This window comes from Oryx dammah, unplaced genomic scaffold (assembly GCF_014754425.2).
Source record: "Oryx dammah isolate SB20612 unplaced genomic scaffold, SCBI_Odam_1.1 HiC_scaffold_21, whole genome shotgun sequence".
In the NCBI taxonomy this organism is placed as follows: domain Eukaryota; kingdom Metazoa; phylum Chordata; class Mammalia; order Artiodactyla; family Bovidae; genus Oryx; species Oryx dammah.
Window position 1 is genome coordinate 74,082,265 of NW_024070205.1, and position 24,447 is coordinate 74,106,711.

At 38.4% G+C, this 24,447-nt stretch overlaps 1 protein-coding gene across 2 annotated transcripts in view; it reads right to left on the minus strand.

The window, feature by feature from the left end:
* The window catches only part of C4BPA (complement component 4 binding protein alpha), a 57,999-nt gene extending 34,902 nt beyond the window's left edge, over positions 1–23,097 (minus strand). Inside the window, exons 1-4 of one of the 2 annotated variants that reach the window (XM_040262920.1) lie at positions 22,620–23,097; positions 12,296–12,447; positions 11,003–11,185; positions 10,224–10,323 (exon numbers count right to left, since the gene is read on the minus strand). In XM_040262920.1, the coding sequence (XP_040118854.1) occupies positions 10,224–10,323; positions 11,003–11,185; positions 12,296–12,437 (425 nt within the window). In that variant the 5' untranslated portion in view covers positions 12,438–12,447; positions 22,620–23,097. Of the gene's footprint in view, positions 1–10,223; positions 10,324–11,002; positions 11,186–12,295; positions 13,191–22,619 lie in introns of those variants that run through there. The other variant, XM_040262921.1, reaches the window with a different exon arrangement.
* Between the last annotated feature and the right edge of the window lie 1,350 nt (positions 23,098–24,447).

Genomic DNA, 24,447 nt, shown 5'->3' on the forward strand with positions numbered 1-24,447 from the left:
CCATAACACACAGCCAGAATTACAGCAAACCCAGCTCCTGGAGGATGTCCTCCTTCACATAGTCCAACTTCTGATCCAAGTACATTAGCACTGTAGAGAAGGGCAACCACTTCTACAAGACATTCTCATCTTTGAAGTCAAAGGCTAAGAGGTAATGAAAGCACAATATGAATCCCAGTCTATACTCATGGGTATACTCTAGTGCATACTATGACTTCCACTCTATACTCCACTCAGCCATGTGGTTCCTCTTTTGGTTTTGCATCTCCCACTTCAAATCCACCTTCCTTTTTTGACTGCCTGCCCTGCTGACCTCAGGTCACAGTAGCAAACATACAAGAAACAGCCTCCGGTACACTTTCGCCAGCTGTCAAACTGTTATCAAGACAGATTCCTATAGCAAATCCATATATATATATATATATATATATATATATATATATATATACACCTGAGTTAGTCCTAACTAATATAACTGATATAGACAAAAAAATACAATTAAAAAAAGTATGAAAATGGAAATAATCATTCTTTGCAGAGGATATGATTGCAAACTGGGTAATCCCAAGAGAATTAAACTGAAAAACTAATATAAATAATAAAAGAATTTATATAGTTAGCTTAGGTATCAAGTTTACATGCAGAAATCAAGCATATTTATATATAAATACATATATAATGTTACAGTATTTAATGGAAGAAATGATCCATTTAAAGTGGCAAAAATAGGGCTTCCTTGGTGGCTCAGTGGTAAAGAATCCACCTGCTAATGCAGGAGATATGAGTTTGATCCCTGATCCAGGAAGATTCCACATACTGCAGAGCAACTAAGCCTGTACACCATAATTGAGCCTGTACTCTAGAGCCCAGGGGCCACAACTACTGAGCCCATGCATCACAAATACCAAAGCCCACACACCCTGTGCTCTGCAACAAGAGAAGCCACCACAATGAGAAGCCAGAGCACCACAATTAGAGAGTAGCGCCACTTACCACAACTAGACTAAAGCCCTTGCAGTAACAAAGATCCACCACAGCCAAAAATTAAACAAAATAAGTAAAAAATTAAAAATAAATAAAATAGCAAAACTAAAATACCTAGGTTTAATCACTTCAAGAAATGCAGAAAGAAAATATTGAAACACTTCTAAAGAAACAAGAGAAAAACACTAAAATGAATAGGGTATAGCACCCCAAAACAGGCCACTTTGGCATCAGTATTATTTTCAGCTAAAGTTACCCAAAAATTAGCAGATGCAAGAAACTTCTGACCTCCCCTTTTCTTCAAGAAAGCAGACCAAATTCCCGTGTGAAAGATGACTTTTCTATACCAGGAGGAAAGAACATTTTTATCACCTGAAATGAGTATTGAGGCCAAGAGAAATCTGTACTAAAAGATCATGTTAGAAATAATGTTTATCTCTCTTAGCCACCATATATATTTTCATTGCTGTCATTGCTGTTTAGTCACTAAGTTGTGTCCAACTCTTTGTGACCCCATGGCCAGTAGCCCACCAGGCTCCTCTGTCCATGGGATTTTCCAGGCAGGAATACTGGAGTGGGTTACCATTTCCTTCTCCAGGTGATCCACAAATACTATTCTTTGCTCAATCTAATATATAAAGGGTGGGGTAAATGTGGCAGAGTAGGAGGACATGGAGTTCACATCTCCTCACAGCTAGGGCATCTACCAGGCACTGCTGGTGGACCACAGACACGTAAGGATGGGAGGAACTCCTGTGTTACCAGGTAGGATGTGGGGGGGAGGGAAGGGGGAGGAGAAGTCGAAGCGGGAGGAACAGGCACCCCTGAGGCACAGCTGGGGGGAGAAAAGGGATTCCCAAGCTGGGAGAGGGCCACCCACAGTGGGGATGTGGAGAGACCTTGGGAGAATCACAGGATCAAAAGTCAACACAGCCAGCATTTCCCCTGCCCACTCAAACCCTAGGAAGCCTACTGGGATCTCAGACCTGAACCTTCACCCTCTGAGGCCCCCTCTAGCTGCAGGGTTCCTGTGGGCAAGAGAGTGAGGGAGGGAAGGAGGGAGGAAAAGTAGACGCCAGCAGCCCCAGTGTTCCTGAGATGCATATGGGGGAGGAGACGGGTTCCCACACTCAGCTGAGGACCATCCAGTGAGGGGCTCAGCAGAGATGAGGAGAAACATTCCAGGGATTGGATTGGAAGGGAATGGAACCATTGTTTCCCCCTCCAACTTGGATCCCGGAGAGCCTGTTGGGGTCCTGTTGCCTGGCCTTGGACCATTGAGGTACCCTCCAGCTCTGCTGAGCCCTAAGTCCTGCCTCCATCACCTCCCAGGACTGGTCCTGAGCCTACACCCCACACCTGCCTAAGCCCCACTCTCTCCTAAGACCTGCCCCCCTACAGTCAAGGCCTTTTTCCACACCCTTTTTCTTCTCTTTTCATTTTTGCTGTTTTGCTTCTGTTTTCCTATGTTTTTGTTTCATTTATGGGTTTTTTTCTAATATATTTTTAATTTTCTAATTTTACCTTTTCTTCTTTGTTACTGTTATATTTTTTTTCTTTTTCTTTCTTTTTGCCCTGGAGGTCAGGAGTGAGCTCCTGTAGTGAGAGAGTTGCATCCAAACTACTGGACTAACAGAGAACCTCAGACCAAAGGGAATATTAATCAGAGTGAGTTATCCTGGAGGGCCTCATCTCAGCACCAAAACCTGGCTCTGCCCAACTGCCAGCAACTCCAGTGCTGGAAACCTCAGGCTAAACAAGGAAGACAGGGACACAGCCTCACCTATCAGAAAAAAAAAAAAAAAATGAGACCACAAAAACATATATTACAAGGTTAAAAACCTATAAGACCAAATAAATGAAGAGGAAATAGGCAACCTATCTGAAAAGGAGTTCAGAGTAATGACAGTAGAAATGACCCAAAATCTTGGGAAAAGAATGGAGGTATAGATCCAGAAAATACAACAAATATTTAACAAGGACCTAGAAGAACTAAAGGACTGAACAAACAGTGGTGAACAATACAATAAATGAAATGAAAAATACATTAGAAGGTATTAATAACAATAACAGAACCAGAAGAATCAATTTGTGAGCTGGAAAATAGAAGAGTGAAAATAACTGCCATGGAACAGAATGAAGAAAAAAGAATGAAAGGAATTGAGGGCAGTCTCAGAGACTTCTGGGACATTAAATCACCAACAGTTCAAATTGTAGGAGTCCAGAAGAAGAGAAAGAAAAAGGGCTTGAGAAAATATTTGAAGAGATTATAGTTGAAAACTTTCCCTGTGGGAAAGTAAATATCCACTGATGTCCATGAAGCACAGAGAGTCTCATATAAGATAAACCCAAGAAAAAACACGTATCAGTCAAATGAACAAAAAGTAAATTCAAAGAAAAGATGTTAAAAGCAGGAAGGGAAAAGTAAGAAATAACATACAAGGGAATCCCCATAAAGTTGTCAGCTGATTTTTCAGCAGAAACTCTTCAAGCCAGAAGGGAATGGCAGGATATAAAGTGATGACAGGGAAAAACCTACAACCAAGATTACCCAGCAAGGATCTCATTCAGATTTGGTGGAGAAAAGCAAAACTAAAAGAATTCAGCATCACCAAACTAGCTTTACAACAAATTCTCTAGGTATGAAACACAAGAGAAAAGAAAGAACAACAAAAACAAGCAAAAACAATTAAGAAAATGGTAATAGGAACATACATGTCAATAATTACCTTGAAAGCAAATGGATTAAGTGCTCCAATCAAAAGGCACAGACTGGCTGAATGAATCCAAAAATAAGACCCATATATATGCTGCCTACAAGAAACCCAAGGGCTTCCCTGGTGGCTCAGAGGTTAAAGCGTCTGCCTGTAATGTGAGAGACTGGGTTTGATCCCTGGGTCAGGACGATCCCCTGGAGAAAGAAATTGCAACCCACTCCAGTGTTCTTGTGTGGAGAATTCCATGGATGGGGGAGCCTGGTGGGCTACAGTCCATGGGGTTGCAAAGAGTCAGACACTACTGAGCGACTTCACTTTACTTCTTCACTTCACAAGAAACCCACTTCAGACTTAGGGACATATACAGACATAAAGTGAGGGGATGGAGAAAGATATTCCATGCAAATGGAAATAAAAAGAAAATGGGAGTAGCAATTCTCATATCAGACAAAATAGACTAAAATAAATAGAGTTACAAGAGATAAGGGAGGACACTTCATATTGATCATGGGATCAATCCAAGAAGAAAATGTAACAATTATAAGTATTTATGCACCCAGCATAGGAGCCCCTCAATATATAAGGCAAATGCTAACTGCCATAAAAGCGCAAATTGATAGTAGCATAATAATAGTGGGGGACATTAACACCCCACTTACACCAACAGGCATATCATCCAGACAGAAAATAAATAAATACAGCTTTAAATGACATCATAGACTAGATAGATTTGATGGATATTGATAGGACATTCACTTGAAAGTTGCAAAATACAATTCTTCTCATGTGCACATGGAATATTCTCCAGGATAGATCACATCTTTGGTCACAAACCAAGCCTTGAAACATTTAAGAAAATTGAAATTGTATCAAGCATCTTTTCTGACCACAACAGATCGAGATTAGAAATTAATTACAAGGAAAAAAACTAAAATGTAAACACATGGAAACTAAACAGTGCCCTGCTTAATAACCAAGAGATCATTGAAGAAATCAAAGGGGAAAAAAAATTTATACACAGAAACAAATGACAACTAAAACAAGACAATTCAAAACCTATGGAGTACAGCAAAAGTAATTCTAAAAGGAAAGTTATAGTGATTCAACCTCAACTGAAGAAACAAGAATAGTCTCAAATAAGCAATCTAACCTTACATCTAAAGAAACTAAAGAAAGAACAACAACAACAACAAAAACCCCGAAGTTAGTAAAAGGAAAGAAGAGGTCAGAGAAGAAATAAATGAAATAGAAATGAATAAAACAGTAACAAAAATCAATATAACTAAAAGTTGGTTCTTGGAGAAGATAAATAAAATATATAAACCTTTATCCAGAATCATCAAGAAAAAAAGAGAGAGGACTCAAATCAATAAAATTAGAAATGAAAAAGGAGAAATTATAATTGATACCATAGAAATACAAAGGACTATAAGAGACTGGTAGAAGCAACTATATGCCAACAAAATAGACAACCTGGAAGAAAAGGACAATTTTCCAAGACTGAACCAGGAGGAATTAGAAAATATAAACAGACCAATCACAAGTAACCAGATAGAAACTGTAATTAAAAATCTTCTAAGACCAGATGGCTTCACAGGCAAATTTTATCAAATATTTAGAAAGTACCTAATGCCTATCCTCAAACCTCTCCAAAAAAAAATGCAGAAGGAGGAACACTCCCAAACTCGTTCTATGAGGCTACCGTCACCCTGATATCAAAATCAGACAAAGATATCACAAAAAAGATTGTGCACCAATATCACTGATAAAAATAGACTCAAAAATCTTCAACAAAATATTAGCAAATAGAATCCAATAATATGCAAAAAGGCTCATAAACAATGGTCAAGTAAGATTTATCCCAAGGATACAAGGATTCTTCTATACACATAAATCAACTTATGTGATACACTACATTAACAAAATGAAGAATGTAAACAGTATGATCATCTCAGTAGATGCATAAAAAGTTTTTGACAAAATTCAGCACCCATTTGTGGAAAAAAAAAAAAACTCTCCAGAAAGTGGACATAGAGGGAATCTACCTCAACATAATAAAGGCTATATATGACAAACCCATGGCAAACATCATTCTCAGTGGCAAAAAACTGGAAACACTCTCACCACTATTGTTTAACATAGTTTGGAAATCCTAGTCATGGCAATCAGAAAAGAAAAAGAAAAAAAAAAAAAAAAGTGGAGTCCAGGTTAGAAAAAGAACCCAGAGAAGAAAAATGAAAAAAAAAAAAAAAAAAGGAACCCAAGTTATCATTGTTTGCAGATGACATGATACTATACATAGAAAATCCTAAAGATGCCACCAGAAAAACACTAGAGTTAACCAATGAACTTGATAAAGCTTCAGGATACAATATTAATGCAAGAACTCTCTTGCATTCCTATACACTAACAGCAAAAGATTAGAAAGAGAAATTAAGGAAACAATCCCATTTACAACAAAAAGAATAAAATACCTAGGAATAAATCTACCTAAGGAGACAAAAGGGGTGTACTCAGAAAACTATAAAACACTGATGAAAAAAGTCAAAGATAACACAAACAGTTGGAGAGATAGACCATGTTCTTGATTGAGAAAAATCAATATCATGAAAATGAATGTGCTACCCAAAGCAATCTACAGATTCAATGCAATCCCTATCAAATTAACAATGGCATTTCTCACACAATTAGAACAAAAAAATTTATAATTTGTATGGAAATACAAAATATCCTGAATAGTCAAAGCAATCTTGAAAAAGAAAGAGAGCTGGAAGATTCAGGCTCCCTGACTATATTACAAAGTTACAGTAATCAAGATAGTATACTATTGTCACAAAAACAGAAATATAGATCAACAGAACAGGATAGAAAGCCCAGAGATAAACCCATATAGTCACCAAATCTATGGTAAAGGAGGTAAGAACATACACAGGAGAAAAGATAGTAACTTCAATAAGTGGTACTGGGAGAACTGGACAGCTATTGATATGTGCTAAAGAATGAAATTAGAACACTACCTAACTCCATACACAAAAATAAACTCAAAATGGATTAAAGACCTACTGCAAGACTGGACACTTATTCTTAGAGGAAAACACAGGAAAAACACTTTTTTTTCTACAGAAATCACAGCAAGATCTTTTTGGACACACCTCTTAAAGTAATGAAAATAAAAACAAAAATAAACAAATGGAATTTAATTAAACTTAGAAAACTTTTTCATAGCAAAAAGACAACCCTTAGAATGAGAAAAATATTTGCAAACAAAGCAACAGACAAAAGATTAATCTTCAAATTATATAAACAGCCCACAGAGTTCAATATCAAAGAAAAAACCCAAAAGAAAATGGGCAGAAGACCTAAATAAACATTTCTTCAAGGAAGACATACAGATGGCCAAAAGGCACACGAAAATATACTCAATATCACTAATTATTAGAGAAATGTTAATCAAAATTACAATGAGGTATCACCTCACTCTGATGATAGTGGACATCATCAAAAATCTACAAGCAATAAATGCTGGAGAGGGTGTGGGGAAATGGGAACCCTCTTGCACTGTTGCTGGGAATGTAAATTGATACAGCCACTATGGCGAACTGTGTGGAGGTTCCTTGAAAAACTAAACATAGAACTACCTTATGACCCAGCAATCCCACCGCTGGGCATATATCCTGAGACAACCATAATTCAAAAAGACACAGGTACCCCAATGTTCACTGTAACACTGTTTACAGGACGTGGAAACAGGACATGGAAACAACCTAGTGTCCATTAACAGATGAATAGATAAAGAAGATGTAGTACATATATACAATGGAATATTATTCACCATATAAGGGAACAAAATTGGCTCACGTGGATGAACCTATAATCTGTCATACAGAGTGAAGTAAGTCAGAAAGAAGAAAATGAATATGGTATATTAACACATGTATGTGGAATCTAGAAAAAAGGTACAGATGAACCTAGTTTCAGGGCAGGAATAGAGACACAGACATAGAGAATGGGCATATAACACAGCAGGAAAAGGAGAGTGGGATGATCAGGAGATTAGGTTTGACATATATACACTACCATGTGTAAAATAGATAGCTAGTGGGAACCTATGGTAAAGCACAGGGGACTCAGCTCAGTGCTCTGGGATAACCTAGATGGATGGGATGGTAAGGAGAAATCTAAAAAGGAGACGATAGATGTATACATATAACTGATTCCCTTTTTGTACAGCAGAAACTAACACATGCATTAGTTGCTCAGTCATGTCCAACTCTTTGCAACCCCATGGATATTAGCCTGCCAGGCTCCTTTGTCTATGGAATTCTCCAGGCAAGAACACTGGAGTGGGTTGCCATTTCCTTCTCCAGGAGATCTTCCTGGCCCAGGGATCAAACCTGGGTCTCCCTCATTGCATTGCAAGTAGATTCTTTACCATCTAAGCCACCAGGGAAGCCATAGGAAAGCAATTATATTCCAGCAAAAATAATAATAATAATAACATATAAGCACATAGGCCTAATCATTTTGAAGGTCTTCACTTTCCTGTGAAGGCTCCCATGTGCATGCAAAAATAAGATTGGTATAGTTTTCTCCTATTAATCTGTGTTATGTCAACTTAATTCTCAGGCCCAGTCAGAGATCCTAAGAGGGTAAAAGTAAAGTTTTGTCTTCCCTACAATAACATATTCGTGTCTAGAGAGACTCAGCATTAAAAAAAAAAAAAAAATCCATTCTCCTAAAATAAAGTTAAAAGCTAATCCAACATGATATTAAAATATGCCTAACTTTAAAGTTCATGTAGAAAGATAAACAAGTATTATTAGGAAAATCCTAAAAAAGAAAAGTAATTAGATAGGACTACCCATATTACTATTAAAACATATTATAAAACATCAATAAGTAGAAGACTGTGCAATGTGTATATAAATATATAGACAAAACAATGATTGAATAGAAAGTCTACAAATAGACCCAGATATATATGAGAATTCCATATAGTATCCAAAAACAATCTCAAATCAGTAAGTTGAAGATGGACTTTTTAATAAATGGTATTGAGATAACAGGAAAGTCATATGGAAAAATATAGACTGGGATATGTACCTCATACTGTATAGTATATATTGACTCCAAATGGATCAAAGCTTTTAACATTAAAAATATGAAAACATAAAAGTGTAGAAGAAAGCTAGGCAAATAGTTCAAAACCTTGTATTTGGGAAGGCCTTTTAAATTAAGACTTAAATTCAGACGCCATTTTAAAAGGAAGACTGATAAATTTGACAACATATACCAAAGCCAGGGGCTTCCCAAGTGGCTCAGTGGGTAAAGAATTTGCCTGCAGTGCACGAGATACAAAAGACGTGGGTTCAATCCCTGGGTCAGGAAGATCCCCTGGAAGAGGAGATCCACTCAGTATTCTTGCCTGGAGAATCCCATGGACAGAAGAACCTGGTGGGCTACAGTCCATAGCGTCAAAAAGAGTCAAACATGACTGAAGCAACTTAGCACACATGCGTTCATGCACCAAAGCCAAGTCAAAAGAAAAACTTTGAAGGCAAAGTTGCAGCTCACATCAGAAACAAGGTGTGAACCCTAACAGACACAAATCCATGTGAATATGTATATCCATATACCTTAAAAATTAAGAATAAAATGCCCAACCAGTTAATAGTAAAAATAGGCAAAGGATATGCCAAATAATTCACAAACATTGAATAAATACAAACATCTCTTATTAAAACATGCTGAATTTTACTCAGAATAAGAGAAATATACATTTAAACTATAGTAAGATTTCATTTTTACTTCTTAAATTGGAAATTTTTCAACATTTTTACAAGCATTGAAGCTTTGACAGCAAACTTAGTTGGAAAATTTATGGTGAGATAGACATTTGTATACTCTGCAAAACCATGTAATTCCTACAGATAGCAATTTGGAAATAGTTTTCAAATTTTCAAATACATGTACTCTTTGACCCAGGATTCCTACATGGAAATTTACCCTACAGATATAATTTATATATACAAGGTAATGCATTAGTGCATAGTTCAGAACAGAAAAAGATTGGAAAATTCATGGATTCATCAAAGAGATTATCAGCCCACACTACATCACACAATAAAATCCTGTGCAGGCATAAAAGGGAATTAATGGGAAACCTCTCTATGCACAAACACAGAGACATCTTCTGTTTATATTGATAAATAAAATATAAAGCAAGATTTAAGAGATTTAAGACTAATTTTCCTATTGGAAAGTTGTCAAATAAGAATACGTACTAATTTCTTAACTTGTATTTGTAAAAGTAAACACTAGAAAAATACATGAGATGCAAATATAAGTTTATCCTGTTTAAAGATGGAAAGGAATATGGTGATGGCAATAGAATGAAAGTGAAAATTCTCAGTGGATACCTTTTATATCATGTCTGGTTTTGAAATATATATTATATTATACATTAGCTATTTTAAAATTTTAATTTAAAAGAAAAGTATCTCTAGATTGCTTCACACTCACCCTTCTGAACAGCTGAATTCTATTTCTGATCCAAAAGAGTAATCTGTCTTAACTATCACTTGCCCATTAAGTAATTCTCCTGGGTTTCCACATCGTTTTTCTGCGAGAAAAATTAAAATGATGATTAGTGATTCCATGTACTCAAGGATATGGCATTAGAAAAGAGAGCTGATGGATCATTGTGGTAATGAAGTCTATGGTCCAGAATTTAACATACTGACCAGGGAACTAAGCTCTATTCTACATCTCCAGTGTGTACTTGGAACTTAAGCCACTCAAAATACATGTCCTTGGTCACAAAAGGTAACAAAAAAGTATAGATTGCATGTGTATATCCATACTACTAGAAAAACATCACAGAATTTATTCTCAATTAAGAGTGAATAACAGCATCTTCTTCCAAACACAGTATTTGGGATGAGTTTTCTTTTGTATTGTCATTTTCTAGACACATAATTTTCATAATTTTATACAGTGAATCTAGTTTTCAGTGTATTAAAATGAATTTGCAGTTCACTTCTGAAAAAAGTAATTAATGAATAGACTGTAAATGATAGATTTATTTTTCAGTGCAACTAGGTGGCTCCTAAATTGTTTGCTTTATTCATTTGTTTTTTTCCAAAAGTGGCACACATGTGTACATTGAAATCAGTAACCGACCAACTGGATTGTTCCTTAGTGATCAGAGATACTCATTTGCATTTATAAAGCTTACTTCCTGAGGCAACTTTGCGAAGAAGGACAAAGCACAAATAAGAGAAATGAATGTTCATACTTACTGACACAAAACTCTTTGTAATTCCAATCGCCTGTTGCCTTACAGATAAGAAAGTAACTTTTTGAACTTATCCCGTAGCCAGGACGACATTTGTATCTCAGAGCAGTTCCAGTTTCAAACTTTGTCCCATTCAACTCATTTATTGGATAAGCAAACTCTAAATAGGGTGGAATACCACAACTTCCTGAATACCAAAATGACAAAACACTCAAGTTAGAGCTTGAGACACAGCATCCTAAAGTTTCAGTAGCATTACTTTAGGGCAGGAACCATTCTTTTCTTCTCTAATCAAGAAAAATAATAACTCCTATTATTCCCACTGTTCAATGAATCTAGAGAGTAATTAGTAATACATGTTTGTTGATTAACGACAATGATAAAGATAAAAGGCACAAATTTTTCATTTCTTTTCTCCTATAAATGATTTATCTTAAAAGGATGGCAGGCAAGATTTCATCAGACTATCAGATTGCCCATATCTGCTGACTCATATGCATCCATGCAAATCCAGAAGTCCAACAGTTTTCTTCAACAGAAGTATATCATTTCATTAATAATAACAGAAACTTATCATTTAATTAATAGTAACATTACATGAGTTTGGGTGAACTCCAGGAGTTGGTGATGGACAGGGAGGCCTGGCATGCTGCAATTCATGGGGTCGCAAAGAGTCAGACACGACTGAGCGACTGAACTGAACTGAACATTGCATAACATTGGTTGTTTCAGAGAACAGAAACTCGGTGGCTAGGAGAAGGATGACTATAACATTTCTAATTTGTCCTTTTTGCATCCTTTGGATTTTGTGTGGTCTGAAGGAAGAAACATGGAGCCCTTGAAGCATAACAATCTTAACCCTGCTTTACTTGCAAGAACAAAATGTAGGGCTGATTTACCTTTTAGGGGCCACACTAGAAGTTTACACTTTTCCTGTCCATTCTGGATAAACCCACAGGCAGTGAAGATTGTTTAGTCAGGCTAATAGATAACACAGATTTGTTTCAAGTCATGGTTGGGACAGATTGTTTTGGAAATCCCTGAAGAAGAAATTCTAGGAGGAAATGTCTATAAAATTGACTATGTGTAAAGCAAATGACACCTACATTCCAAATTATTCCAAATCCCCTTAAGTTCCAAATTCCACATAAATTCCAAACTTCACCAAATAAACCCTTTGTTGCTAAAGCTGAATTTCTGCTAAAAGCTTAATCAGTTCTTTGTTAGTCTTGAAAGTGAAGGAGCAAATGATCGTGAAACTTTGCTGACAATTTGAACTTCTCTCCCTATTACTCACCAAGAACAGTAGCCAACAGAGTAGCAACCAAGGTTACTTGGAACAGAATTGGATCAGAGATACTCCACAGCCTAGAGCAGGGCCAGGATGCCATTGTCCGCTTGCTATGAAGGATCATAACTGGAATTCTCTGATGCTTCATTGACACTTTTCTGCTGAAAGAACTCAATTTAAAAAACAATCATTGAATTCCTACTTGTCATAAAGCACTAGGATCATGCTATGGGATCCATGTCTTGAAGAAATTACAGCCTAGAGTTGGAAGAAAAGACAGGTGCACAAATGTTGCAACACAAAACAGTAGGTGTTAGCCTCTGAAGAAGCACTCTGCTCATGAAAGAGATTCATTCCAAATGGAGAGATGGGAGATAGCTTAATCTGAGTTAGGTATTCTGCAAAAGTTAGAAAATGTAGGCAGGGCATATTGGGGAACAGTACATAGCACTACAGTTTGGCTGGAAAGTAAGGTGTTGCAGATGGTTGTTAACCAGAAGGCAGCTCACAGGTGTGTCTGAATGGGACATAAGAGCCAAGGTTAGGAATTTATGGATGCTACTCTTTAGAGAGTAAAGAGCCATTGTTTCTCAGTTTTGTTTTGATTTGGTTTTGTTTTGGGTGTGTTTGTTTTTAATATGTCCTTAGAGTGATACATCATTGTACCTTAATATCACTAGAGTGGATGTATTAACTATACATAATAGATTGAAGTGAACAGAGGAGAAACAAGAAGATTGATTAAGAAGACTATTGTAGTTGGCCAGGTGAGCCACAGAGATGATCAGACCAAGGAAATGGCAAAGGAGTTAGAGAAAATGAAATAAACTTAAAACAAAATAAAAAGCAGGAAGATTATAAGATAGAGAAAAAAGAGTTGGATCATCATGTATAATATTGGCAGTTCCTCATGACAACTATCAACTGAAACAATAAACCAAGCAATTTGCAGTTTTAGGGGGGAAAGATGGTTTTATCTATAGATATATATAGGGGCTTTCCAGGTGGCTCAGCGGTAAAGAATCCACATGACAAGCAGGAGACACAGGTTCCATCTCTGGGTCAGGAAGATCCCCTGGAGAAGGAAATGGTAACCCACTCCAGTATTCTTGCCTGGAAAATCCCATGGGTAGAGAAGCCTGGCAGGCTACAGTCCATGGCGTCGCAAAGAATTGGACATGACTTAGCAACTAAACAATAACAACATAGATATGTGTAAATATATATATATATATATATAGGTGGCTCAGACGGTAAAGTGTCTGTCTACAACGCAGGAGACCTGGGTTCGATCCCTGGGTTGGGAAGATTCCCTGGAGAAGGAAATGGCAACCCACTCCAGTACTCTTGCCTAGAAAATCCCGTGGATGGAGGAGCCTGGTGCAGGCTACTGTCCTTGGGGTCGCAAAGAGTCGGACATGACTGAGTGAAATCACTATCACTTACATATAGGTATATAAATGAAAATATATGTGACAAATGTACTTTCATTATTTAATTAGACTATTTAAAGACTTATTTAAAGCTAAATCGTGAAGAACATTTTCTCTTCACCACACTCCTGTTCCCACTCGCGGGGGGGGGGGGGGGCGAGGAGACAGTGTATCTTAAATTTACATTAGAATTAGTCTTTGTCTTCAAAGGAACACATGAAGTTAAGCCCCAATGAAATACTGAATTTCATCTTTTATTCTGATACTTGTTAGATCCACAGGATTCTACTCTCCCCATGTGTCCATATTTCATATTATTGCATATCCATTTAGATAAAAGAGGTTCCCTCAATATTTGCCTCAAAGATGTTTCTGTCCCACATTTAGGGGAAAAAAGTTCATAGTGGCCCTTCACACGACACGGAGGGCTCCAACTTCTTCAATGAGCAAAGACTCTTCTAATCTTACCTTTGCAAAACTCAGTTCTGACACTCAGGCCTCCCACCTGCTATTAGCTGCGGGTAACTCCACCCCTACCCCATGAGTCTGGACTTGGCCACTAGGAAAATTCTGCAAAAAAAAAACACCTGTTGAAGAATTTATCAAATATCTTTAGTTATTTAAAATGTGCTTGCAGAATTTGTACTGTAAAACTTGAAGAGTCAGGACCAGAATTCTGAGCCCCTGTTTTTCTTGTTTTCCCTTCCCTGTTTTCTTACTACCTCCCTTCTGATCTCTAGTCTCTACTCCTAGCAATCTGATGAGACTGGAGACAGTTGCGGGTACAGCAGGATCCACACTGAAAGGTTGTTGTTGAATGACGACCCCCGGAGGAGAAGAATTCAATCCGGGGCCAGAGACGAGGCTTGATCGCTCAGAGCTTTTGTGTAATAAAGTTTTATTAAAGTATAAAGGAGATAGAGAAAGCTTCTGACATAGGCATCAGAAGGGGGCAGAAAGAGTACCCCCCTGCTAGTCTTCAGCTGGATGTTATATAGTCACTAGCAGTCTGTTAATGAAAGAAAGGAATGTCTTACAACTCAGAATGGCACCAGGCCCCTCACCCATAAGATGCATTTTGTGATAATCTTGGCACCAAATGGTTCATCTTGGGCCGTGAAATGATTAACTTGAATCTTGAAGAAGGGCAGATCACCATACAAATAGTTTCATTTACATAGATTAGAGGAACAATATCTGAGTATAACATACTGGTTTGTCAAATAGGTTCTGAGCCAAAAGGCAGAACCGACTTGAAGACAGAGTTTGGGTAAATGTATAGTACATTAGCATAGCTTAAGAGAAACATTTCCATAAGAAAAAGGCATTGGTTAACTTCAGGTGAAACCAGGTGTCACTATGACAACACAGAATTTTAAGAGAAACCTCCTTTTAAATTTGTATAGAGAAGGAAAAAATATCCCTAGTTTGTTTCCTCCTGCCACTTAAGAGAGGTAAAAATGTCTGACACTTGCAGGCTATTTCCTCCATTTGGAGACCCCTGGCCTTCCTGCCTGTTACCCTCTCATTCCCCCCTTTTCTTTTAGGAGAATTATGTTGCTTAGGAGAAAGGGGCGTCGTTTTCATTCCATAACTGCTTCCGAGCTGAGAAGGGGCGTTGTCCCTAAATTGGCGAGGCAACATATTCTCCTAATCGTCATATTGAGGATATCTGATCTAGGGGCCCCAAGTAGTAGTTGGAGGAAGTTGCAGCAGTAGCAGGAGTTTGAGCAACCATTTGTAAATTAAAAGCTTTCATGTGGCTAGAAACAAATCCAGTTATGCAATTACAGATGCAGGGAGCAAACAGTAAAAACGAAACAATCAAAATTATTGTAATTAATATAGTTGTCCACCATGGGGAACAAGTTAACCTCTCTCAAAGTGAGGCAATTGAGGCTTCAGGAGTATCCATGGCCCCAATCACACAAAAGCTCTGAGCGATCAAGCCTCGTCTCTGGCCCCGGATTAAATTCTTCGCCTCCAGGGGCCAAGAATCCCAACGGCGTGATTCAACAACAACCTTTCAACATGATGAAAAACAGTCCCCTAAATCATCTGCAAAATTTACAAAATATCACAAATTTCTCCCACCCAATTAAAGCTGTTATAAACTATAAAAACCATAAGAATCAGTTTCTTTCATTTTTGATGTCAGTAAATGTGTATTGTTTATTGAATTTCAGTGAAATTAAAGAGACTTAAAAATATCAATGTGTTGGCAAAATAGAATTTGACTGTAATCAAGAGGATAACAGTATAGAGTAAAATTTTTCCCACATGAATTGCTGTAGTTGTTACAATAATCACGAGAAAAATGTACCCACAGAACATAATCAGAAAAATATTTGTAAGTATATTTATAAAGATACAGCCATAGATTGAATCCTTAGTTTCAGGAAATTGAACAATACTTAAAATATTATTTCAAAGATAATATTCATTAGTTGTATTCAAAAAAAATATTTATAACCATTGAATACATTCAAAATGACTACTTCTTAGAATGATATTAACTAAACTGATAATGTGATAAGTTCAACAAATTTATTTCAGTGAACTGATCCTTCAGGAATGGGCATTCATCAAACTGGTTTCTGATGACTAACTTTTTAGTCATAAACCAGCTGATCTGGACAACCCAGATCCCTGACATTTCTAAACATGTTCTTACCTTCTACGCCTGCCCATGTCATCTTCCCTCCCGTCATTTCCTCTTTAGTTCCTTCTCATTCCAGCGGTCCCTTCTCCAGGGTCCCCTCCTGTCCTCCAGACCAGTCTCCAGCTTCCAGTTACAACTGAGTGTTTATAATTCTGATTCTGACTCAGCTTAACTGACAGCTGAAGTCTGTCTTCCCCATTGGACCACAAGTTCGTTGAAGTCAGAAGGTGAGCTGTTAGTCATCTTTTTCCTCCAAGATACCTAGCCCTTGTACCTCACTCAAAGTGCTCAAGAAATATTTGTTGAATTTACTTTCAAAAGTACCTAGTGCTAAAATGCTAAAAGTATGTTTTGAAGAAAAATAATACCATTCCATGTCTACTCTTACACTGCTTGCTTTCTCAAGGTCGGATTTTAGCTGATTTTAAAACAAGGTACATCTGCTCTCTTAATGAGAACAGATCCTAGTGATTTTACTCTAGGCTGTTCCCCATCCTTAACCCAAAGTTGTTAGGACCAAACGGGACAGACTCGGGAGGCTAGGCCGGAGAAAAGCTGAGGCTCTGGGAACTCCCGCAGGCAGTGTAGCTCGACCAATCAGAAAAAATCCCCATAGCCCCCGCCTGCGCCAGACCCGAGCCAATCCAGATAGGGATGCGAGGTTTAAAAGTCCCGCGCGCGCGTATGGGTTAACCAATCAGCTATGCTGTTACAGAAACAAAGAACCGTCTGTATAAAAGTATATGTGATTCAGAGCTCAGGGCCTTTGTCAGATTCCACTGTGCTGGATGAAACCTAGGCCAAGGCTCGAGCTTGTAATAAACCCCTTTATGCTTTTGCATTGCTGTGGACGTCTTATTCTCTCAGTTTTGGGGACTCGGACTCTGGGCATAACAAAGTTACCATAATATCAACTATAAAACATAGGATAGTAGTGAAGGAAAGAATAAACAAACACCACAGTCTATGACAGAGCTAAAAGGCAGCCACACATACGCACCGACCCCATACTGTGTTGAGATTAATGGCATGGCCACAGACACAGGGCTGGGGACTGTGACACAGCAGGACAGCTTGTGGCCAGACCCTGGGGTATGAACGCTGAAGTCAGACCTAGGCCGTGTGGATTCAGTCCTGGTTCCCCCACACAGGAACTGTGTGCCCATGGGCAAGAGAGTCAGCTCTCTAAGCTCTCAATTTCCGTATTTATACACTGAAAATAACTATACATGTCTCCCAAAATTGCTGAGAGGGTTTGGTTTGGTGCATGGACAGCACATAGTAAATATCCATGAGAAATGTTAAGGAAGAGGATAACAGCATTGGTGTTGGAATGTGATTCTAACAGAACCAGAACTCCTAGAGTCAAAACATCGTCATGAAAATGACATAAAATCATAATGGCTACAATTCCAGGAGACTTTAGCTAAGCCCTGATAAAGAGGAAAACACTCTGGACTTGGGTCAGAAGTCTTAGTCAGGTTTCCACTGTGGCCCATGGTAACAGTGAGGCCCAGTGCATGCTACATGCTAAGTCACTTCAGTCCTGTCTGACTCTGCAACACTGTGGACCATAGCCCACTAGGCTTCTGTGTCCATGGGGTTCTCCAGCCAAGAATACTGGAGTGTGTTGGCATTTCCTTCTCCAGGGGATCTTCCCCACCCAGGGATCGAACTTTTGTCTCATATTTCCTGCATTGGCTGGTGGTTTCTTTACCACTAGAGTCACCTGGGAAGTGAGACCCAGGACCATACAATAACAATGGCATCCCCCAGGGGTCCCTCCTAGACTTCTGCTTCCTTCATCTTAACTCTCTTCTTGGAAGGAACTCATTCACTCTATGACCATCACCTATGAATCACTCACAGACCTCTGGGCCCAACTGTCTCCTATGGGTACAAAAACTTACATGTGCCATAAACTCAATTATTAATAAAAAAAATCTTACTCTGTACTGTTACTTACCACATGTCAATTTTGAGCCTTTCGGGCCTGCCTCCTTTACTCTTGTTGCTAACTAGAAAATTCCTGTGCTGAGCCTTATGAATGGAGTTTTACAAAAGACTGTGAAAAAAATCTCTGCAAAATAAGGAGGAATTGTTTTCTCTTCCCTTGAAATTACAGAATAGCAGATATCTACATCATAAATTGACCTGCAAATGTTATATCTAACAAAGGGATGGTTTCCAACACTTGACCATAACTTGTAACCTTTGAAAGTCTATAATTCTAACTGGTTATCTTAGAAAATTATTTTTTGTCTTAGATAATATTTGTGAGGTGAGGTGAAGTCGCTCAGTCGTGTCCGACTCTTTGCGACCCCGTGGACTGTAACCTACTAGGCTTCTCTGTCCATAGGATTCTCCAGGCAAGAATACTGGAGCAGATTGCCATTTCCTTCTCCAGGGGATCTTCCCGACCCAGGGATCGAACATGGATCTCCTACATTGGAGGCAGACGCTTTAACCTCTGAGCCCCAGGAAAGCCTTGTGAACTTCTTATCAAGTCCAAAAATAAATTGTTACACTTTCTTCACTTGCAGTCCTGAACATAAATTAACACTTTTGACTGTTGGATTTCTTTAAATTTCAGCTTTATTAAGGCATAGGTGACTAAATTGCAAGATATTTAAAGTGTACATCGTGATGATTTTACAAAGGTATACGTTATGAAAGTATTTCTCCCTGCTCCCCTTCTAATTAATTAACACATCCATTATATCACATATTTGACTTTTCCCCACAATGTAATTAAAAAATAAGTGACATACATCATTGCATAAGTTTAAGGTATATAGCATGATGATTTGAATTACACAAATTGTGAAATAATTACCATAATAGGTCCAGGTAACATTCATCTTCTCATATAGATACAATAAATAGAAAACAAAGAAAAAAAGACAAAATTTTTCCTAATGGTGAGAACTCATGATGAATCTTCAACAACTTTCCAGTATATCATGAAGCAGTTAATCATGGTCATCGGGCTGTACATTACATGCCTAGCACTTATTTATCTCATAAATAGAAGTTCGCACCTTTTAATCACATTCTTCCAACTCCTCCCCCCAACCCAACTCATACCCTCCACCTCTGGTAACCACAAGTCTAATCTCTTTTTCTATAAATTTGTTTTGGACGGTTTTGGTTTTTTGTTTTGTTTTAGATCCCACAAAGAAGTATACCTTTTCTTTCTAGGAATGACATTTAGGTTCTATTGTCTTGCCAAATTTCAATTGTACATTACAGTATTACCACTATGTTTTACATTAAATCGTTAAACCTTCATCTTATAGCTGAAAATTTATACCCTTTTACCAACCTCTCCTTGTTTTTCCCATCCCCCAGCCCCTGGCAACCACTTCTTAGATTTCTTACTTAAGAAAAATAATGTTTTTAAAATTTGTTGTAATAAATCTCAAGGTTCAGCTCAGTATTTCCAACTGCTTTATTTGTATCTCCCAGATATCTTGAATCTAACATATCCAAAACTAAACATACCATCTTCTTTCTAACACTGCTTGACCTTTGCTTTCTGTCTCAACTAAGATAATAATCACCACTCAGTCTTCCAGACTAGAAACCTACGAAACCTAGCTTCCTCTCTCTTGTCACCTTTCCATATGCAAAGTCACCAAGTCTTGTCACACTGGCTGCAGAAACACTAAGAATCTGTCGTTCTCTCTTCTACCTACTACTGTGGTGGTCAGGGTTTAGGTTCTCAGAGTTTCCTTCACTCCACCCTGTGTGATTGTTAAGTTGCTTCAGTCGTGTCTGACTCTTTGTGACACTATGGACGGTAGCCCTCCACACTCCTCTGTCCATGGGATTCTCCAGGCAAGAATACTGGAGTGGGTTGCCAGGCCGTCCTCCAGGGGATCTTCCTGACCCAGGGATCAAACCCAAGTCTCTCAGGTCTCCTGCATTGGCAGGCGGATTCTTTACCACTAGCGCCACCTGGGAAGCCCTACACCACCCACCCTACACCACAGCAAAAGCCTCCAAACAACTGCAAGCCAGCTTTCACATTGAGGCTGTTTTATTCCTAAGAGGCAATTTAGAAATTGCTAAACTGTTAGCAATTTAAAAACACCCACGGTCCCCAGTTCTCTAGGTTCCCATAAGTCTCGCAACTCTCCCTCTACTTCTGCTCACTTAAAACACTGTGCTTCAACCACACACATGTGCTTATCTTTCCGAAAATGTATCCTAGAACTTTCTAAACACCTGCAAGCATTTTCATATGATGTCTCTTAGTGTATGAACGTTCTTAACTCCCAGCCTCTCCATGATGCACTTATCCAGATCGAATGCCACCTCATTGGTGAAGAATTACCCAACCCCTACACCCAAGAAATATCAGTCTTTGCTATGCTTCCCTAATTACCTTGCTGACATCTTAATTGTAACACCACATTGTATTGTAACTATCTATTCACTTTTGCCCCTTGACTGTAGGACCCTTGAAGGCAAAAAAATGTGTTTATCCAACCTTCCAGTTTCTAACCTAATATTAACTGGCATAATAATAGTTATCTAATAAATGTGAAACTAATGAAATGCAAATTAGTTTTGTCCTCAGAGTGAGAATGACTAAACACCTACTGAGGACCAAATGAAATAATCTGTGGGAAGTTCTTTGTAAATTTTGAAGAGATGATTCAGTGATTCATCTCCCCTTGCTGGTTCCCAGGGTGTGTGGTGGCTCATTGGGCCAGGTGGAGCATTTCCAGTTCATCACCATGACTCATTGTGGTCCCTCAGCAGAACCTGCACAGGACTCAGCAAGCCACAGAGTATGGAGATGGAGGCTCCGACTTACGAGCTGAGGAGACCTGATTTGAGTCCCAGCAATGCCAGTCAATTTCTGTGATCTTGAAGAAGCTATATCAGCTCCCCAGTATCAGTTTCTCATCCTTAAAATGATGACATTAAACTTAGATTATCCTTCTATTCCCTACAAACCCTAGAATTATGGAATTACCCACTGAAAAGCTAAGACTTCCTTAGCAAATGCCCTGATATTTCACTATCACCTTTTAAATTCCTATAGAAATGAAACCAACTCAAGAACTATAATCACCATGGAGGGTCTCTTGTGAAAAATACCATTGGCATTTGCAAGGCAGTACAATTTGAGAGGCTCTGGGAAAATCCTCAGCCTCCAAATTTCCCCTCTCATTAGAGATTACTTTTTAAAGTTAACTAATTTATTTATTAATTATAATTTATTTAATTATTAAATATTAAAATTTATTTCTTTAAAATTCCCTTTTTAAAAATTCAGATGCCTCTGGAAAAAATAACTTTTTTTTCTCCAGTTTCAAGTGAGTGTCTCCTGGCTCACACCTGCACTCTCAATCACATTCCTTGCAGACTCCAGAAAGAACTTGCTTCCACAATTTTCTCTTTCCTAGAATTTCTTTAACTCTCATCAGCTCCTTCTTTCTGAGCCATATTATAATGTATCTCTATAATTAATATAAACCTTCTTTGATGTTTCTTCCCCTTCTGGGCACTCTACTTTGTATTTTCTTTTACTACTACATTTAGGGATCAGCAAACAGAAGGGTAGTCGAAGAATTAAAACTCAAACCAGAGGAGTACTATGTCTTGCCCAGTGAAAAGAGAAGACAATTTCAAGAAGGAAAGCTAATCAACAACCAGATTCAAAAACTGAGGGAGAGAAAAGAAATCGGAACAATTCAGACCTCTAGCTTCAGATACTAACTGGATGTTGACCAATATCCTCCTTCCGAGTAAATCTAAAGGTCTTTGCTGTCAGTGGTAGAGGAGATAAGGGGTTCATAAAATCTTTAAAGGAAATGGCACCAATTTTCAGAATGTAGACTTTGGAAACTGGTCTGCTGTGTCTCTCTTTGGGACATCTGGCTTACCTCCTGACTCAACTTCCCCATGTGGAGAGATGGTAAAGGATTTATAAACCAACATTCTCAACTTTTAGGTGCAATAATAAGAATAACTTCTTACTTCTTTCTCTCTTCTGTTTATTAGTATGCATTATTATTCCCCCACTTATAATAGAAAATCGAGGCTCAGTAGAGATTACAAGTACTTTTCAAGTCACATTGTCTCCTAATGCAGTATCCCTAAAAAGATTTCTGTTGAAAACACTCCAAGTTTTGTCTCTGTATTATCCTTATAATCATGTTCTCTTTAAAGAGCCAAACAACCAGCCTTTCCCCCAAAGTACCCCAAATAATCCACTGACCTGCAGACAGCCAAGGAAGAAGACTCTATCACTGTTCCTTGGGTAGTTTCTTAAGAAGGAAGACTGCTTTGATCTGAAATAGCTTTAGTTCCTCCTCAGATAAGAGTTTGAAAGAATACCCTGAAGTTGGCCCCACCAAAAAGTCCCTCACTTCCAGCCATGTGGTTGGCTATTCAGGGACGGCCAGATAGAAATGGATGGGCAGACACTCTCTAGTTACCCAGTGAATGATTAACAGCATAAATAAAGCAGTAGTGTTTATCTAATCTCCTTCTTCTTCACTAGCCCTTTCTTGATAATATGTTGCAATTGTTTATTTTCTTCTCTGCCAACCATTTCCCCTAAGTAGAATGGTAATATAAATTTGATGCCAGAATTCTTTTTTTTTTTTTTTTCCCATAAACAAAAGAGGGTTATACAACATGCAAACCAGCTATCCTGGAAACTTTGGATAATGCAGGGTTCAAACTAGGTCCACAAAAGTGATACACTTTCCAAGATTCTAGGTCCAACAGGCTTTCCTGGGGCTCATGGGATGGCTGGCCTTCCCCTGTACTAGTCTCCAACCCACTCCAAAAAAGTACAGAAGGTGAGGAGCTTAACACACTTACTGAGTTCCTGGCAATGTGCAGAGTTGCTTGGAACATAATTAGTACTTCAAAATTGCATGACCTCCAGAAGTTGGTCTACCATTGAGCACTGCTCAGAAGGATGCAATGAAGGGTCAGCCATGTTTGTTATCACATGTGGTCTTAAGAATGCACTCCACCTTATCCAGTTAAGCTCTTTATTCCTCAGGATTAAGGTTTTGTGCTCAGGGGACTGCTACTAACGAGAAATTTCTCGTGACCATTTCACTTTTTCTGTGCATGGGTGCACGCTAAGTCACATCAGTCATGTCTGACTCTTTGCAACCCTATGGACTATAGCCCCCATGCTTTTCTGTCCATGGGATTCACCAGGCAACAATACTGGAGTGAGATACCATTTTCTCCTCCAGGGGAGCTTCCCGACACAGGGATCTGAATGTGGGTCTCTTAGGCCTCCTGCATTGGCAGGCAGGTTCTTTACCACTAGTGCCCAAAATCTCATAAAATTTTCAGAAAAGGAGTTGAACCACAGATGAGGTTTTGACAAAATATAGGAAATCTGAGCGTGGCATTGAATGAAAAAGTGGAAATTATTAGATGAGAATAAGAAAGATACTAGAAGTAAAAAGAGCATAAATGAGGAATTACCTGGTGGTCCAGAGCTTAGCAGAAGTAGCAGCAGGACTGGAAAAGGTCAATCCTCATCCCAATTCCCAAGAAGGAAAGTATTAAAGAATGTGCTAGCCATTGGACAGTTGCTCTCATCTCCCATGCTAGTAATGTCATGCTTAAAATCTTTCATGCTAAGCTTCAGCATTATGTGAATCAAGACCTTCCAGATGTCCAAGCTGGGTTTAGAAAAGGAAGAGGAACCAGAGACCAAATTGCCAACATTTGATGGGTTATAGAGAAAGCAAGGAAATTTCAGAAGAACATCTATCTCTGTTTCATCGACTATGCCAAATCCTTTGACTGTGTGGATCATGACAAACTGCAGAAAGCTCTTAGAGAGGTGAGAATACCAGATCATCTTACCTGTCTCCTGAGAAACCTGTTTATGGGTCAAGAAGCAACAGTTAGAACACTGTGTGGAACAACTGATTGATTTAAGATTGAGAAAGGAGTAGGACAGGGCTGTCTGCTATCACCCTGTTTGTTTAATCTATACACTGAGCACATCAGGAGAAATGCACACTGGGTGAGTTACAAGTCAGAATTAAGATAGGTGGAAGAATCAT